This window comes from Haplochromis burtoni, unplaced genomic scaffold (assembly GCF_018398535.1).
Source record: "Haplochromis burtoni strain Fernald_Lab_line unplaced genomic scaffold, NCSU_Asbu1 Contig_24, whole genome shotgun sequence".
Taxonomy (NCBI): Eukaryota; Metazoa; Chordata; class Actinopteri; order Cichliformes; family Cichlidae; genus Haplochromis; species Haplochromis burtoni.
In genome coordinates this window covers 2,308,753-2,327,934 of record NW_024582385.1, presented here as the reverse complement: position 1 = coordinate 2,327,934, position 19,182 = coordinate 2,308,753, and the positions used below count along the sequence as shown (strand labels likewise).

Sequence of the window (19,182 nt, the reverse complement as noted above, 5' to 3'; positions counted from 1 at the left end):
ATAATTATGGAAAAAGGGGAAATAATAAAATGAATTCTGACCGTTTCGATTCTACAGCACAGATTACAGATTTGTCCTAACATGTATCAACAAGTCAGTTACGTTCTGCAAATGTACTGTATGAGGTGTTTAATATATCACCTCACACAGTGCATGTACTAACATGAACGATGAACACAAAATGAAAGCTGATAAGGAGGGCACCGTATCACGTCACAGACGTTTAGACCGACTGAAATAAAACAGACTAAAGTTGTAAATGAAACAAAAAGAGGACGAATGGCCCTTAGAGCAGGTCTGAGACGCTGGTGTCCTGGTGTCGTATCCAGTAGTGTTAAGTGTCCAATGTAACAAAGTGGAGTAGCCGAGATCGTCTTCATATAACATGTATATGGGAATACTGATAAAAATTCCATCAAGAGCTCGGAAGGGTCTTAAAATAATGTCGTTCCCATGAGGATACTAAGCTCTTTGTTTCTGTGAGGCTGGAATGCAGCTCAGAGCATTTGCTAATAAAAGGAGCTCAGTCGGTCAGACTGTTGGCTGATGATGTGAATCAACAGCGTAACATCCTGCTTCTAACGTTAAGTGCAAGGAAAGAGCTCGTAATCCTTGCTTGCATATTTTCCGTGCTGGCTTTTCCTTCAGTTCCCTGTGTCGCTGGGTGACGTGTAGGGAACACTGTCGGTGGCTCTTTCAATACTGAAGTTCGTAGGTTTAGGGACTCCTCAGTTAAAGTGGAAAGTCGCTGTAGTTGAGCTGCACATATACTCGTGCGCACTCTTAATGACTTCAGTGCAGCCTCAGCACGAATTATCAGTCTTGGATCACCAGATGTTGGCAATAAATGTTTTAATTGCTTGTTCGTTAATCCCTCTGCGTCTTCACAGCTTTAAACTGCTGCATCTGGCTCCTGCTCAGGCAGGTGCTGCAATAAATATTTTCATTAGATCTTCGTCACAGTGTCAGTTTATTATCAAAGTTTGATAGATTTCAATATAATTAGTTGGGATGTTGGAAGTCTGATTCTTCACTGTGTAATGGATGTTTCCATATGTTCTCTACATTTAATGCAGTTGTTTTAGTGAAGATGAGACATGAAAGGTTTCGCAGGGTCAAAATGCAGCAGGTTTGTTTGTTGAATCAAATAAAACGGATGCTCTGCGTGAGACTCGAGCACACGTGATGGGCTGTGTTTAAACGAGCTGATTTATTAGCAGCTCTGTCCTGAGCTCTCCAAGCTGAATGTGCGCTCGCAGCAGCCAAAGAAGACACGTTTGATTCTCGCCTGTTGCATTTCCCTCATTCAGTACAGGAAGCTCACGATCCTGTAGGCCAGAGTTAATTCAGTGCAGACATTAAAGTAATTGTCTAAATCAGGGGTCCTGCAGGTTTTAGATCTCACCCTGGGTCAACACACCTGAATCACATGATTAGTTCCTTACCAGGCCTCTGGAGAACTTCAGGACATGTTGAGGTCATTTATCCATTTAAATCAGCTGTGATGGATCAAGGACACGTCTAAAACTGGCCCTCGTGGACTGGGATTGGGGACCCCTGGTCTAAATGTACGGTGGCTTTGAGAGGTCAAACACGCTGAAGCTTAATGAAATACCATCAGGCTGAAAAAGCACAGAAAATGAATAAAACACAACGGGCTAGACGCTGACATGAACAGCTGTCCATCATGCCATTAAAACACGCGTTACCTAATCCTCAGCTCATTTTAAGCACGTCTCAGTCTTCTGTTTGCTTTCTGTCACTTGCAGCTGGTCCGTCCCCAAAAACACTTGTTGTGTTTGGGAGATTTATGTTTTTTACTTCATCGTGTTTTTTGTGTGCTCTTACAAGTTTCAGTGTGTTTGACCTCTCAGAGCCACCATAGTAAAATGTCTTAATTTTCACTGCAATAATCTGTGTTTTTGCTGCATTTGAAGCTGTAAGGCTTATTGTTGTAAAAGCATGGCGGGGGTTCTTCACATGAGGCTTGGACTGAGTGAACAGTTGTGTAGTTGAGTAGCTGTGGCGTAGAAATCGTTATAGGAGCAGCAGAGCGTTGGGAAAGCTCTGAGCCCAAAATCCTGTTACAGTAAAACTAAAACTAGTTGAGGAACCTGGAAATGTGTTTTGTCTCTTCTGGCGCCTCTTCTCATTTATTGTGGACATCATGAGCTTTCACTGGGTTTCTAATTACCGGTGCAGGGCCGAGTGCGCGGCCTCGTATTACACCGTTAGCTTTAATGTCCGCGGGCTATAAATAGTGCAGGTGTCGGCTCTCTGGTGGAGCCCGTGCTTGGTCTTCATACAGACAGGAAATAGACTCTGCTCAGTGCGCTGCATTGATTTAACTTAACATTCACTGAGATGAGGTAAGCTGTGTTAATATGACACGATTTCCACCTTGAGAGACTAAACGATGAAAACGTTTGGTCTTTTTTCCTAAATATCAAGTTGATTGCTTTAATTATTGAAAATTAATGTACTTTTTTAATGGTTCACACGCTCATGCAATATTTGGTGAATTATTTATATTTAATTGTTTTTGCTTCCTTGTTATGAATCTTTCTTACGCCACCATCACGTTGAAGCTGCACAGCACATCCATCAGAGCTCGTGTGAGGACAGATTCCTGTTCACTGTGGGTCGGGGCAACAGGTTTTCATGACACAAAAACTGAGTGAGCATCAGTGCAATTTAATGATCTTCTTTCTGTACCCAGTTGCTAAGCAACCTGCACTATTCTGCCTGAAGCCGCGGCGTCCCAAAAGAAACATCACATCATTGGTCTGGAGAGCTGAGGAATGAGACGGGGAACGCAGAGAGGTTAACCCAAAGAGTCCGGCCGTTAACCCGCTTCCTGATGATTTTCTCCTCTAAATGGTCCCACATGTTTTTGATATTACCTCCAACGCTTTACTGTAACCAAAGGTGTGACAACATTAACAGAATTAATCACGTCCTGTTACACCGGACAAGCGTGAAGCCTCATGTTGGACAAATGTGTTTCCCCTCTGGGGCTCCCCAGCCTCTTTACAAAGAGATCCCAATTAAGCTGATAAGTTTCCTAAAACTCGATCCTCAGCGCCTGACGGCAGTCTGTTGTTGGCTGTGGGCGGGGGAGGAAGACAGGAAGGCTTCAGCGTCACCGGCTCTACGCTCCCTGCCTGAGACGATTTCCTGCTGTGAATCATGGAGGTGGAGGAGAAAAGAAATAAGGGAGATGCTGCTGCAAAGACGCAGCTTGAGTGAAATCAAGCGTTTCGGTTTCCCTTCTCTCCAAATCCCAGGAGAGGTTGTTTTTCCTTCAGTGGTGCTTGCTCTGACTCCGGTGTGCACAGAAAACTTTCTTTTTTAAAACAACAGACAACAAATGGGCTGAAAAGGTCTGAGAGGACAGAAGCACTGCAAGAACCTTGTCGCTCAGTCTGAGTAAAGATCTGAGACGTCTGTCTTAATTCGTTGTGGTTTCATTCATGTGATATCATTGTGTTTCTCAGTGCTTCACCTTCACAGTAGACGTTCACCGTAGTTAAGCTGTGGGAACATGTAAACACAGTTAGAAATGCTGTGAAGAAAATGTGTGTGTTGTTCTGCAGCATTGATGGAGACACTTCTTCTTGGCCCTGAGTGGAGTTTCTCTCAGGGAAGATCCAGGAGGCAGAAAGTGCAGTCTGTCTGTAGGCGAGAACAAAGCCAAGAAGGTTTTTCCTTTTACTGCTGCAAACATGGACTAATTTTAAAAAGGGAGGTAACACTTGCCCCTTTTAGCCCCACTGGAAAGTCAGTCCTTGCCTTCTATTAAATATTCATACGAGTGATGGATGCACTTATTTATTGCCCGATATTTGCCTTGTTTGCTGCCAGTGACGGCAAATGAGACCAAATTTGTTACGCTCCGTCATTTTTGTGGCACCGCATCCAGGAATTTGATGCATGGCTGAAGGACTAAACATCTTAATGAATATTTCTGTGTTTCACCAGCATAAAGGAGGGCGACAAATTACAGCAAAGCAAAGCACGAGTAGCAGATGTAGGCCTACTTTTAAACCTTAGTATTAGCTAAAAATGTCACATTTTGCATGTTTCAAATGTGATTATTTGGGGTTAGTTTTTGAAACATTCGATTCAAACATGGCAACGGCAGCTCCGGCTTCCTCCCACAGTCCAAAGACATGCAGTTAGTGGGGTTAGGTGTGGGTGTTTGTGTGTCTCTGGCGACCTGGGTGTACCCTGCCTCTCGCCCTATGGTAGCAGTGATGTCTTGGTGCAAGAAGGTCCAGGGTTGTTTTCGTGTGATTTCCTTCCACAGATAAGTTCGTTGCGTTTACTGGTGTTTCTAAATTGGTCATGTGTATGAACGTGACAGTGAAAACATTTTCTTTGGACTCTCTGGGTCAAGAAATTAGATTTTGTAGCTTGTCTGAGAACTTCTAGGTACCAGCTGAAAATAACAAACTGATCAGCTTTTAGATTTTAATTTGAAGCCGACTCAGTCTGAGCCTACCGAGAGAGTTTATTAAACAGGCACAACATGATAATAATGCTTAACATTAGGGCTGCCACAAACGATTATTTTGATAGTCGACTAGTCACCGATTATTTATGCGATTAGTCGACTAATCAGATCATCCATCCATTGGACGTAAAACGTAGCACCAGCAGCATCTGCTCTTATATAACTATCATTAGCTTAAAGCTTTAAGTGTTTAAGGTGCTAACTAAAAATAAAGACAAGATGATAGTTTATTAAATTTTAATGAAATTTGCAGATTGTTTCGGTGAAGTTTATTAAACTCCTTGCTATCTAAAATATAACAGGACACCGGAGTAAATTCTCCAGCATCTCACACTTCTGATAATCAGCTGTCTGCTTGACGTTTATTCAGCTGTGTAAAAACTATAACTTTAATCTCAGCCAAACCGATTTACTCAGGAACAAATAAAATACAAAAAAAAGCCAAACAACAACATTGTTAAGTTATCTAAGTGACTTATTTATGTTTAACCTGAGTAGCGAAAGACGGCGGTGGGTTTGAAAACGATTTGCCGGGAGTCCGGTGTTCTCACGGCGCTAGTGACCTAGCTCCCAGCTAGCTATCGAGCTAGTGGGTAACAGACGTCTCCGAAAACGTCGGAGCGCTTTTGAAAATATGCGGTGTCCTGATAAACTGAGCAGATATTTGAGGTTTACACAGCTACATTCTCGCCTGAAAATATGTTAAACGTTTATTTTGTGACCCAGAAAGAATAATAAGAGTAATATTAAAACTAACTAGCTGCCGCCATTGTTGGAAACTAAGCTGGGCCGCGCTATGAATTCTGGGACACAGCTGCTTCTTCTTCTTCGGGGTTTAACGGCAGCTGGCATCCTTGTACGTGCAGTGCTGCCATCTTCTGTTTCAGTCCGTTATTACACTCTTAAATCCTGCTATTATTCCTGCGTCTTTTGGGATCTTACAAAGCATCAAACGACGCGTCGACTATTAAATCAGCCGTCGACGATTTTGATAGTCGACTAATCGTGACTAGTCGACAAATCGTGGCAGCCCTACTTAACATCAAGCTGCTCGTGAGCAAACATAAGGTCACTAACATTTGCGGCAACATGTACACATAATGAGTCTAAAACAATAACAACCATAATGGCGGTGAAAAGCCTCTTCACCTGTTTTTGCCATCCGTCCCTGGGTAATAATTACTAATTACAGTAGAGTTAATCCTCCACATCCAGGTGAGCACACCCAGCTGTGACTCATCCTCTCTGGCTCTTCTCCTCCTGCTGCATCATAACGAGTGGTTGGTGCCGTGTGATTGTAGTGTAACACTGTCCCCCGGCCTCTTTGCCACAGCGACGGGTTTAATGATGCATCTGGGAGAAATCGTTGGACTCGCAGTAACGTTGGACACTTTCAGGAAACACACATCCTGAGTTCAGGAGGTGGTGCTGGTGGGGATCCGTCTTTTTCCACTGATTCATCAAAATATCTGTCATTCCACATTTACTTGTAACTTACTGGCAGGAACCTGAATGCAGTTTGACTCTTTGGATCTTTATGAAGAAAGAAGAAGAAAGAAAGTGTACTTTATTGGTCCCCGTGGGGAAAATCCCTCTCTGCATTTAACCCATTCACTCAGTGAAGCAGTGGGCAGCCATTGGGCGCCCGGGGAGCAGTGTGTAGGGATGGTACCTTGCTCAGGGGTACCTCAGAGTAGCTGTTCAGGGGAATCAAACCCCCGACCTTTATTGACCTTTATTCAGTCCTGGCAATGATAAAGTCTTAGTCCTGCCACAGACTACACCACAACCGGTGTTCTGATACTGTATGATGCCCTCTCTTGGTCGTGAATGCCACTTCTTTGCTTCTAGTACCTCTTCATCATCATCATCATCTTCTCCTCAGCTCTCCTGAAACCCTGGTTTGTCTTTTAAAAGCTTGAAAATGATTCCACGGCTTCACTTTTCCCGGGTTCAACCTGATTTTCAGTCGCCGGCAGAGTCGTGTTGTAATTGTCTGCTGTGTCTGCTTCCACACTTGGCACCATATGTTTTTGTTTGCCTTCTAGCTCTGATTTGCCATGTGGGGATTTTTTTAATGCGCTTACATATGTTTGTGTTGGTTACGCGTCAGACGTGGTGCTCTGCTGCCCACAGACATGCTTTTGTAACGTTGCCAGCTGATCTGTGCGCTAGCAGTTAAAGAATGCACAAAAAAGAGGAATCGCTGTAGATGTTTGGTGGTGCCCACCCCTCCACCCCCCAGCTCTTTCCCCCCGTTAAATGTATTGTTTGAACATAAAAGCTCATTAGTAGAGCTTAGAATTAGAGTTTGATCAACTCAGAGATGATGTCTCGTGTTTAACTGTGAGAAGAGGATCCAGAAGTTTCACGTTTCTTGTGTTTTCTCACAGGTTCATTTGCACATCAAGGAGAATGAAACCGTGCTTGTTAGCAAAATGCTGCTTGTTTCTCTTCTTGTTCGTGGTCATTGTTTACACGACCGCATGAATTCTCAGCCGAGGCTTAGAGGAGATCTGAGCAAAAAATTAATTATTACATCCATCCAACCATCCATTCGCTTCTCCTTTTCAGGGTCGCGGTGCTGGAGCCTATCCCAGCTGTCATAGGGCGAGAGGCGGGGTACACCCTGGACAGGTCGCCAGTCTGTCGCAGGGTTAACACATAGGGACAGACAACCATTCACACTCACTTTCATTCGCACATTCACACCTAGTGGCTATTTGGATTATCCAATTAACCTATCCCCACAAGCTGCATGTCTTTGGACGGTGGGAGGAAGCCGGAGTACCGGAGAGAACCCACGCAAACACGGGGAGAACATGCAAACGGCCTGATGGTGGAATTGAACTCAGGACCTTCTTGCTGTGCGGCAGCAGTGCTAACCACCGTGCAGTTAACAGAAAACGGTACTTGTTCATTTGTTAATGCCTTTGATTAATTGCTTTGACAGTGGAATGACAGTAAATGTGACGTGCTTGTATTTTATGTTTTCATTCATTTATAATTAGTCACTCTGGACTTTTAACCAGGGTTTTATAACAAAACATCATTCGCTCAGCTACGCTGCTGCTGCTGTTGTTGTTGTTGTTGTTGTTGTTGGTAAGGGTTTGTGACTTCTCGAGCTATTAGTTGGTTAGTTGGTTATATTTTGAGAGCATATTGTCATCGTGCCATCAGGTTACACAAAGACACTTCTGTACCAACGCTGCTTACTTTAGCTACACGTACCACCATGAAGTAAAAGTTGATACTGTTACTGAAGAAACATGTGGAGCGTAATATTGAGCAGTTAAAAGACCTTCAGTGGTCACATGATTACCATTATATTTGCTACATTTCATGTTTTCTTGCCTGTTTCTGTTTTTCCTACGTGTACGTGGCAGACAGCTTAACAAACAGGCCTGATTTGCTGAGAGGGAATCCACTTTAGCAACATCCAATGGGAGAATCGGATTGAAGCTTTGACCACATGCGGTCATCGTCAGCACTCCCTCTCCCGTGTAAGGAAATGCTTCATTTGCCTTTACATCTGTCAGCAATTAGCTGTAATTATTTAAGCCAACAAGGGCAGCTTCAAAGGCTGAGATCATCCTGCCGTGCCGATCAGCCTGGGATTGTTGCAGCACATTGTTTTCTACCTTGCTGTTTGTTCTCATTTGATCTGTGCAGCCTGCACTTAGTCTTGTTTTCGCAATATGCTTTGCTTATTCAGGTCGTCACCGCATGTCATGCGCATTCGTGTAAACAGAATCAATGACCTGCTACTTTTAGTAAATGTTCCTCTCTAGGATATCACAGAAAAGGTGTGTGTGTGTGTGTGTGTGTGTGTGTGTGTGTGTGTGTGTGTGTGTGTGTGTGTGTGTGTGTGTGTGTTTTTACATGTACGTATGAATAAAAGGCCTGCTGCATCCCTTACATATGAAAAGGGCAGCACTGCCCACTTTGTTTATTTAGTGATTACCATAAAAGAAGCCGTGTGACAGGCTCCATCTCCTCCTCATGTTTATTAATAAGGGTAAATGTTGGTGGCTCTTATGGCTCAAGCTCAGTTTATATCAGTTATATAAGAGCTGTACTGGCACTGTTAGAGTGGAATCACTGGGAACTGGAAACGCGTGCACTCTGACATGTGCTGCGTCATAAATACAAACAGATCTGCCGACTTTGGCTCGAGTACAAATCTCCTTTTGCTGATACACGTGTTATACCATACTTTGTAATTAAAAAGTGACAGAGCAGGTTTTTAAGGATTTATATGCTGCTTTCTTTTTGTTTGGGAATCAGTTGTTCTTCTGATTCCCAAACAGATGAGATGAAATGATAGAGATGGAAACTGGTTTCCCGTAACTCCAGTTCTTCTTTAGCTCTCTGAGCTTTGAGAGAAAAAGAATCAGTTTTTGTTTAATGGCAGGAGCTCGGACCTGGTTTTGGCTCATCATACAATCACCCACAGGATATCCCCTTTTTGGTTTTTCCCCACACACCCATCTCTCTGATGGGGGGAAAGTGTCTGTGATTAGACGAGTGCCAGTCTAGGTGTCGTTGTAAATGTGAGCTGTGTGCATATTAAAGTGGACGCTGTTGTGGCATTATGAGAAACGAGGCGACGACACAAGCAGGAGCAAACATCCTGCAGATGCTTCTGTCTTTCAGGGAAATCGTTTCCTGAAAGCTGTCTGGCTTAGACGAGCTCATCCCCTCCGGCTCTGGAAACACTCGGGTTGTTAGCAGCTGGATCTACTCTGAGACACCAAAGATGGTTTTCAGAAGGGAAAAATGATATTTGTACATCAAAATATTTTTTTTTTGCTTATAAAATACAAATTATAACGGGTGAAACGAGCCACTTTGTTGAGATAATTGTTTGAGCATGCTCAGACAGCAGCAGCTGAGGCACGTGGAACAAAAGCTTTGGACCTGCCTGCTCTCACGCGTTCTGCAATATAACTATTTATTTCAGCTACATCACAGTCGGCACTTAAGGGCTTAATTTAGTGTGTTTACACTTTTATTCATAAAGTGTATTGTTCTCATTCAACACCACATGAATCAACACTGATTCATCATTTTTAAAAAATATTACTTCTTTGGATCAAATGTATTTTTTCTTCATTTTATGCCCACATGGATTTGCACTTGTATCCAGTAGTTTTGCTCCTCTTGTACTCGAGCCCTTCTCTTCCACGTTTTGTCTTGTTCTTCGATTAAAGTTGTGCCTCTCGAGCTGCGCGGCGTTTCTTTGCTTTCAGAAGAAACGGTCATCCACGGTGCACGACCTGAATGCTCAGTGACAAGATGAGCACTCAGGGATAGTCTGAGTGGTTCCTGTATTTCAAAGATGATGTGCACTTGTGTTTGTCCAGTAGCACTCGGCACCTTGTGGGCAGGTAATGGTTACTGTTGCTGTAGAATACAGCAAAAATGTTTTTTCTTCATATTCTAAAGCTTATAAAGGCCCATAAACAGAACTGTAGCACAGCAGTTTATAAGGGCATGTAGCAGAACACCATGTGAAATATTTCTGTGTTCTGGCCAGTGTGACTTTGTGCTGCTACAGGAACATTTGGAGATTAAATTTGGGATTTAGCAAACTGAAAATGTCAGAGGGATCCGCCTTCAAACGAATCATTTCACAAAACGACTCAAAACCTCTTCAAAGAGTTTTTCCTGTCTGACCTCAGCTCTGTTTTTCTAACTGATGTTACTTCTAAAAGTAAAAAAAGTTTAATTCATCGCATTCAGCAGTAACGTGAAGTGATCCAAGTCTTTGACGGAGGGAGTCGATTTTGCGACATGTCACTGGCACAAAGGCTGATTCTGGTCATCTGGATGTTTTCAGGGGGAGAAACGTTTCGTCAATATCAAGGCGACTTCTTCAGTCCCAGCTCACTGCAGGTTTCCCCAGTCTTATAAACACTACATTTGCACCAGCCTGCCCAGTTTCTCAGTCAAATAGGAGCTCAAGGTTTCACCGTCAAGATCAGGAGAAAATCTAGAAGTTGCTTGAAATGATTTTGTATTAAACAGTCTAACATTTTGACTCATCAACCAAAGGTGTTCTACACAACTACGCTGTAGCTGATATATCTTATTTAACCTCCTATCAGCTGTCTCAGTGAGTATCCATCCATCCAGTTGTGCTTTAAAGATTAATGTAGACCAATCGTTCTGTGTGTGTGAACTACATAAACCATGAATCACTGTTTCCTTGGTGTATAGGCTGTTAAGTGGGAAATAAACTCCCTGGTGTCTCACTCTCGTCACCTGCTGTGTGTACAGAGATGCAAACTCCGCTCTGCTGTTCCATCTTCACATAAAGCAAACTGACAACTGTACATTAATTGTTGAGTGCAACAGTAAGTCTGCCTGTGCCAGTTTAAGCTGCGAGGCTTAACAACGTTTGTGGTGGAAACATTGTGCTTCTCATTTTTTCAGTTTGTTTTCCAAATTCTGAGCGATTTCTGTGAAACGTATTTCATTCTTGGTGATTAGAAGTAGCTAAAGATTCTTTTTGATCTCCGTGAGGCATGAAAGACATTTTTACACCAACTCGAGCAGCTGATGTTTAGCTCACCGTTAGAGCCAAGGTTTCCCGTGTCAACTCTCAACCAGTGACTACTTCATGCATCTGTACCGGAGTTTGAACATTTTCGGTTAGAGGATCAAAGAGTCTATTCACACTTATAATTGGTTACATGACTGCAAACAGCAGCAATGAATTATGCAGCAATTAGTTACGGCCAACACTTCTCAGCTCGTCTTAATGCTGAACGTGTGATAATCAGGTCAAGGACAGACTTCTCAGTCTAACCAGCTACCTGAAGTTAATCTGCACTTCAGTCCTAGAGTACAGCAAGGAGGGATTGTGCTGATCAGGCTTTATTAGATCTCCAATTATTCTTTACTCTGTTGTCGTGTAGAGGCCAAAGGTATGTGTTTGTGTGTTTGCAGAGCTTGGTGTTGAATGCAGCGGTGTCATCAGTCATGAAGTCGGTCTATTTTTACTTGTTGTTATTTCCTGACGTCTTTCTTCTCTTTTATAATTTCTTGAATCTGTTTCTTCTAAACTAACTTTTGTCCATAAGACAAATATGGACGGGTTGATTTTGTTGGGTTCACTTAATTGAACCTGAGAACCAGCCTGTTCATTTATGTCCTCTGTAATGGTCATTTGTTTTGGGTCTGCATCTTTTGACTTATTCAAGCTACCCTACTAAGTCACGATGGACATCCTGGGCTTTCCATTGGTTTCTCGTGTGTTTAGGCTTTTAGCTCTAAAGAGGAAGGAAATCACAAAGTAAACTGGGAAGGTTCATTTTGGACATTAGGGTCACTGTAAGCATGAAGGTTTCTCAAAGGTGGCTTTAAAATGCAAGACAAACGAGGATGAAAAGAAAGGAGGAGCTCTGTAATTTCTATTTTTAAATAAAACCTCATTTATTCTGTGACACTTCTACTGTGTAAGGCCCAGAGGAATATTCAGGAAATGTTATGTAATGCACTGTATTCAACTACTCACTGGCTGGACACTTCTGTCAGAGCTTCGGTTCATACTGATGTGAGAGCATCTCCACATTCATGATGCAAGGATTGATATCTGAGCCAGTTATCTGGTTTCACTTAACCCAGCATTTGTAATCAGGCTGAGGTAGTTATTAAAACAAACCTCCAGCTGTTAGAGATGGGCTAAATCTGTGATAATATTTCTGACAGTATATATATTTTTAAAACTATGATGTATACAGCCTGCAGACAGCAGCAATTCTGAATGTAAGTAAATGAGGCGCCGTCTTTCTTTTCCACTGAGCTACCACCGCTGATGACACACTTCCTAATTTAAAGTGTGAATCTATTGAAACAAGGTGTCAGCAGCAGCATTGTAGAGCAACAGCAGTGACACATGTCAGAGGTAAGAACAAAGCACGGGCAATGTTTTCCCTGGAAATTCATTTCACAATAACTGAAGTAACTGAACCATGAAACTCTGCAGGAGCTGCGCATAATAAAACATAATGTTGTATGTTGGGTCGAGTTGCTTCAAGCACTGCTTTTCCACCAGTGATCTCTGTCCACCGTTTATATTAAGCCTCACCTCTTTGATACCAGGAAGGAGAAGGAAACGTTGATCGTGTACGTCGAAGGTATCAATGCTCGATCATTAAGACGCAGAGCAACAGAACATTTAGATTTTTATTCTTTCTGTTGCAGCCTGCGTGATGTTTAATGAGAGAGGTGCCCAGTTTAGCGTCGTCTATTTAGGCACATATAACAATCAAATTTAAGGCTACGTCCACACGTACCCGGGTATTTTTGAAAACGCAGATTTTTCTATGCGTTTGCGCCTTTCGTCCACACGTAAACGGCGTTTTCGGTCACTGAAAACGGAGATTTTCAAAAACTCTGTTTTTACGTTTACGTGTGGACGAGGTAAACGGAGAAAACGCAGCGTCAAAGATGTGCGCATTTTTTGACGTCACACTGTGCGCCACGTTATTGTTTCGATGAAATGAATTTCTACAATGGCGGACTTGGACAAAATACTGTTAATTTTACTCTCTGCAGTGTTTAAATGCTTACATACACACACAGTTACTGTCCCTCCACACATACGATTCAGTTCTGCTTCTATGCGCCATCTTTGTTTACTCTTTCCCACCCAGGCTGACTTCTGATTAGTCAACATTTCTACACGGATAGGAATATAGCGCCACCTGCTGCTTTGGCATGTTCCTAGCAGCGTTTTCCTTCATTTTTGGCTTTTATGTGTGGACGGGATTTTTTTTTTTTATAAACGAAAACGGAAAGTCTTTGTTTTCAAAAATACCCGTGTACGTGTGGATGTAGCCTAAATTGTGGATAAAATTGTCTATGAATCTATATTTTTAACTCTAATCTATATACATCTATAATTTTTAATATAGATTTGTAGGATTCGTATGGAAAGACAAAGACTTGATCCAAATGTCAAAAACAAAAACCCCCTAACATCAGCGCACAGAGGTTTCAGAGTTTGATGGTTTTATACCTGTTGATTTCTTAATCATTGCTTTCTTGTTAATACCGAGTTCTGAACCAACCGTCCGGATGTTACACCAAGAAAGGAGACCGTCAGACTAGGTAGTGTTCAGTGTTCTGTTCTGATGCTGTGTGTACGCTACCTGTGTGATATGACGATATCTGATGACGATATGAAAACTTCTGTCGTTTCATATCACGCTGTCTTTTGTTTTGTGGTGTCGCAAAATGAACTCTTTACAGGAATATTTTATATCGTTTTGATGGTCACTGTAGCGGCTATGACCACACTACGGACGGACAAGTGACTGTTTTTACACGTTGTCATTAGCAACAACGACGGTAAACCCAGCGTGTTCGTCCGCTTGTTTATTTTCCAAATAAACCTTTCACAATAAAGCTGAAGATCCTGTTGAGACTTTTTGAAATAAACTGACAAAATACATTATTCTCAAACATCACATTTCAGAATATGCATCAAACAAATGACCTCAAATAAAAAAAAGGTAACTATAAATGGTGGCAGTGAGGATGAGGCAGAACCAGGTAATTATGGGTCAAACTGGTGTTTGACTGAGTGCTCGTATTTAAACTGCTATAAATAACTTGTTGGTCTATAATAGTTGAAACATGTGTCAGATGTGTCCCTCTTGAGCCCTGCACCACTTTTCTTTTTTACCTTTGGGTTTTGGGTTGTAGATACAAACACATACTTTGCCTTGAATGTTATTCACACAGAAATATGTGGCTTGAAAGTGAATTAACGTGTCGCAAACCCTCACGTGGACACCTGCAGAAATGCATTGTGACTAAATGCCACATTGTAATTAGTTTGTACACCGACAGACAATCGTAGTAATGAAAGCTAGTGCAGACTGAGCCATGCTGAGCAATTACTTTGCTTTCAGTGTCATCGTAAGGCAGTGAAATAAGGAATTTGTCTTGCTATTGTTCAGTGAGCAGGCAAGACATATTGTGCATAATTTATTCCAGGCAATCAGTTGGTTTAAATGCTCAGAAGCACGCAGAAGACTGGCACAATGGAAGGTCTCTCAGCCTCATCATAACTTTGTCACTTATTCTGTGCGCTGACAATACATGTCATGTTACATTATTTGCCTTGGATGAGTGTGGGCGGGAAAGGCAAACAAGATTAGTTGATGCATGCACTTGTTTTTCTGTGAGGCCTTTAGAAATGGTTTAGTGAGTCAGTGCCAGTAGCACACCCATCAAGCTCATTTCTGACAGCAGTGGATATCTATGAAACTGCTGGAGTAATTCTCTGCCGGCACGCTAAGGTTGCTTCGAGGTGGTCCATCTGAAGAGCTGCTGCTTGAGACGGGCTGGATTTCCCCCCCCAACCAGTGTGTGCTGGAAAATCTGCCTCCATTTCATTCCTTATATGCACTGTACGCCAGCTGTGAAGCTCACTTTGGTTTCTGTGGGCTGTGGGTTAAATCCTACACCGAGTTGGGGTTTGTTGGACTGAGAGTCTACACTGAGCGGTGCTGAACAAATACAACTCATCCTAAAAGATGTTGATGGATTAAGAGGTTTTATTCAAACTAGAAAGACAGAGGGCAGCAGTAATAACTACGACCCACACAGGTTTGAATCAGCTACAGAAGGAAAAACAACTACTTGTATAGTTACTGTTTTATAAAATCTAAATGCTTACATGTCACAGAATGATTAAAATTATTAGGTTAACACAGAATTTGCAACAATTATATTTATTTTCTTTTTTCCATTTTCCAGATTCGACCAATCAGAGCACGCTCAGTGTGCAAAGGCCTTTACAATACTTGACAGCCCTGCTGAACATCATAGTTATGTGCAACGCGGCTCACTGACTCAGACATTTAATTCAGGCTGTTTATCCAGCTGAAAAACAAAATTCCCGTGCATGTCTGTGTCCCAGTATTGGGCTGACGTGGAGCAGACAGGAGCGCCATCAGCTTCAGAAATTTCCCTAAACCCTGAACTCAGGGTATTATCAATAGAAACAGTAGCAGTGCTGTAACACTGTGAGCGTGTTACTTCTGCACGCACTTCAAAATCATTCTGATTTAATCTGCAGAAAGTCGTTCCAGAGCTCAGCTGTCTCTTTTCTCTCAGATGTTTTCTTATCTTCTCCTTCGGTGGTGAAGTGATGTGCGTCTTGATGTAAACCCTCAGTTGTAACGTTTGTGAAACACTGTAGACTTTGCCAGTGATGTATTCACCTCCTGACTTGGTTAGTGTGTTTTTTTTTTCTTTCTTCTTGATTAATCAGCAGTCGTCCACTTCAGCTGCCTGCCTCCTTCACTTTCATCAAGGCGTCTTCATGTTACCAAATACTTTTCACTCGAAGACAGAAAAGTTAATTCCATTTCTCAATAAATGATGAAAAAACAAGACACGCCTGTAATATTGATGCATTTAATCAGTCCAGTAGTTTCAAGCCCGTAAATATAAAATTCCTGTACTCCATAAAAAAACAAAACATAACGTGTACACTTGCATCATGTCTCAGTGCTACAAATGCACACTGCATTAGAGCTGGTCTCTCCAGCCTCAGTGTTGTAGACTATTGACATGTTATCAGTGCAGCTGCGGCAGCTTTGCACTTCCATGCTGATAGCCACTTCATCTGCTTAAACGTCTCCCTGGGGCTGTTAACAGCAATGGCTCGAACAAAAAGAGTAAAATAGGTCACCACTTCAGATAACAAAGCTGATTTGCTCAATAACTTTTACAGTAGAGGCTGTAATACATTGCACAGCCCCTTCAGCTGCAGTCTATTAGTGTTGATGAGCGCTTTCAGACTCTGTAACTCCCATATTGCAGTTGCAAGTTGTGTAACTCATCTTATTGCTTTGTTTTCAGTATCCAGTATCCAGTTTGTCCATGAAGACAAACTATACTTTCATGTTGACAGAAGACAAAATGGACTTAAATGTTCAGGGTTTCTGTTGTTAGCACCGCTGTGTGCCCCTCAGCTACACGCTCCTGTTTTCTGTCCATCAGATTTGATTTAAAACCATTTACTTACTTTACCTCACTGTGACATCAAAGTCCTCCAAACACAACTGATGCATGAGTGAGAGAGAGAGAGAGAGTGCGCAGTGTGTAGGTGCATGCTAATGTCAGCATGCTAACATAGTGAGGTCATGTTTTTACAGTTGCTCTATGAGCATGTTAGCTAAATTTGAAGTGGATGATCAGGTTTTCACATGAGAATTAAGAAGAACGGTGAAGTCATCGCAGTTCATCCTTGGACCATGAATATATGTGTTTCATTTATTTATCAGCCTCACGGAGGAATAATGAGTCACCTTTCATTAGCAGGTCATCCAGTAGCTATGAATATCTGTTCAAGTCATGTTCCACAGAGAGGGTTCACTCCCGTGACCTTTCACCTTCACGATAAGAAGCCTGTTAATCAAAGCAATTACAGTCTGTCCACTCAGTGACTACACAGGAAGAAACACTTAAAAATCCCTTGAAAAGCTCGTCTTGTCTTCTGTAATCTGTGATCTGAATGCGATGTTGCTCCAGACACCTTTCCTTTCCAACATGAGCTCTATAAATATACTAGAGGCTCTTTTTCAGTGTATTTATTGGTTTCCATTCGTGTGACTTGTGTTATTACAGTCCATGTGCACATACATGGTAATGTCTGAGCTGACAGGTGGGAGGGAAAAAGGATCGAAGAGAATGAGCTGAAAATATAATAAATTTAAAAAAATGAATCCATTTAAAATATGTCAACATGGACTTTGTGGTTGTGGCCGCTACAGTGACTGAAACAAAAGGTTGTGTAGCGTTGCGTGAGATGTAGCACTAAAGTGTCACATCCATGGTTTAAATCGCTGGAACCTCCACTGTGTTCTTTAAGAACAGGAAAAAAAACTGTCAGTGACCTTGTTCTTTTATTCTTTGTTGGAGAAAATTTAGTGATGGAACATCGAAGCCTTTCTGCATGATAGCCCTTCAATTTAGAGCAAATCCTCTCTGCTTATTGTAGAGGAGATTTGCTATCTGTCAAAATGGGCTTTTGTGAAAAGGTATTCAGCTGTTTTTGAGCTCTGCAGTGTGTAATGAGCAGCTTTTCATAGATATAAAAATTCAGTCAAACACACATTTAACTGCTGATTGTTGGTGTGACTGCAGGCTTCTTACAGGCCAGTTGTCTGGCTGATACAGTCTGTTGTACATTGCTTGCACGAAGATGAAATACTTGTTTTGACTCTAATAAAAGCTTTGTCTTGTTCTGTTTTCTTCCTAGAAGAACATGGCGCTAAAGCCTCAGGAAGGCAGAGACAACCAGGCAGGATCCCTGCATAAGAAAACCCCTTCTAGGGTTCCCAATGGCCTGAGCCTGGAGCCCTGCAGGAACAATTTCCAACACCAGTCCTCAGACCAGGAGAACAACCCCCGCTTGGCTCACTCGCAAGGGAAAAAGAAGAAGCACCTGAACAAGAAACACACGATGGTGAGTTATGAAAAACCAAAGAAACCAGTAAGAGTAGAAGGACCATCATTAAAAACTGTTTTCTTATAAATGCTTGTTTAGTTTTAGTTTCCTTTAGTTTAAATTAAATGAGTACTTCACTCAACAACTGGTTGTTTACAGGCTCTGGAGATGACTGGCTGTGGGCTTAATGGAGCAGCTGTTGTTACACTGTGGCATTTGAACCAAAACCACAGTCTGTTCCTAACACTAACCAAGTTATTCTTATTACATAAACCTGACCAACGAGTCAATCTGAAAGTAAAAGGCCAAGCGCAGTGCCCAAAGGTCTAATGGGAATTCACACGTCTGTAAAAATGGCATAGCTGCTATATTAGAACACTTTGGTGGAAAGCACTTTATAAAGGAAAAAATCACATGGCATACATGCAGAGTTGGGACGCAAAAAGCATATCGACATTTTAAGAACTGAGGTTTGTCCTGTGCTTTAAAGTGATGCTTGTTGAGCAGAAAATAGATCCTCTCATGGTGTTGATGTTAATAATTAATGCTAATTCAGCGTCCAGCTGTCAGATGCTCAGAGTTTTACTGGCACGTGTACATTTTACTGATCTGTGCGGTGGGGAAAAAGCTTTTATATTTTAAAATATTAATACAGTTTAATTGATACAATGTAATTTATTGATCTAAATCTATAACATGATGTTACTAAAGCCATGAAATAAATATGACTGAGTCTGACCGATGCGCCCCTTTTTGGTGAGAAAAGTGGGACGGCCCATTTTTAATTTTCTAACACTTTTTATTCACACGTGAAGTAAATTATTTGTATCGAGGATTTTTGGAAGTTGCTCGATAAAACATTGCACCTCTAATGGTTAAATCAAAGAGTCCAAACGCTCTACAAGAGTGAAGTCTAGCTCCTGTGAGGTGTGGGTGTAGTTTAATGTATGACTCAGAACATGTTTTTGTGTGTAGCAAGGTGACGAGGTCATCAGTGAATATTTGTGGCACCCTGATGCAGGAGCACAGTTTACAGCACTGTCACACACACAGAGCAGCGTCGAGCTGAATATGCAAGAGTGTGTTTCTGAGCTTCACCAGGGAGAACGTACACACAGTTTGTTTCATATACACACAGTTTGTTTCATACGCACACAGTTTGTTTCATACGCACACAGTTTGTTTCATA

General features: G+C 41.9%; 1 protein-coding gene across 4 annotated transcripts in view; it reads left to right on the top strand.

The window, feature by feature from the left end:
• Positions 1–19,182, top strand: part of auts2a (activator of transcription and developmental regulator AUTS2 a) — a 345,887-nt gene that overhangs the window by 74,424 nt on the left and 252,281 nt on the right. For 2 of the 4 annotated variants that reach the window (XM_042218837.1, XM_014335012.2), the window contains exon 3: positions 17,808–18,011. In XM_042218837.1, coding sequence (XP_042074771.1) covers positions 17,808–18,011 — 204 coding nt within the window. Of the gene's footprint in view, positions 1–17,804; positions 18,012–19,182 lie in introns of all 4 variants that reach the window. The other 2 variants (XM_014335014.2, XM_014335010.2) reach the window with 1 other exon arrangement.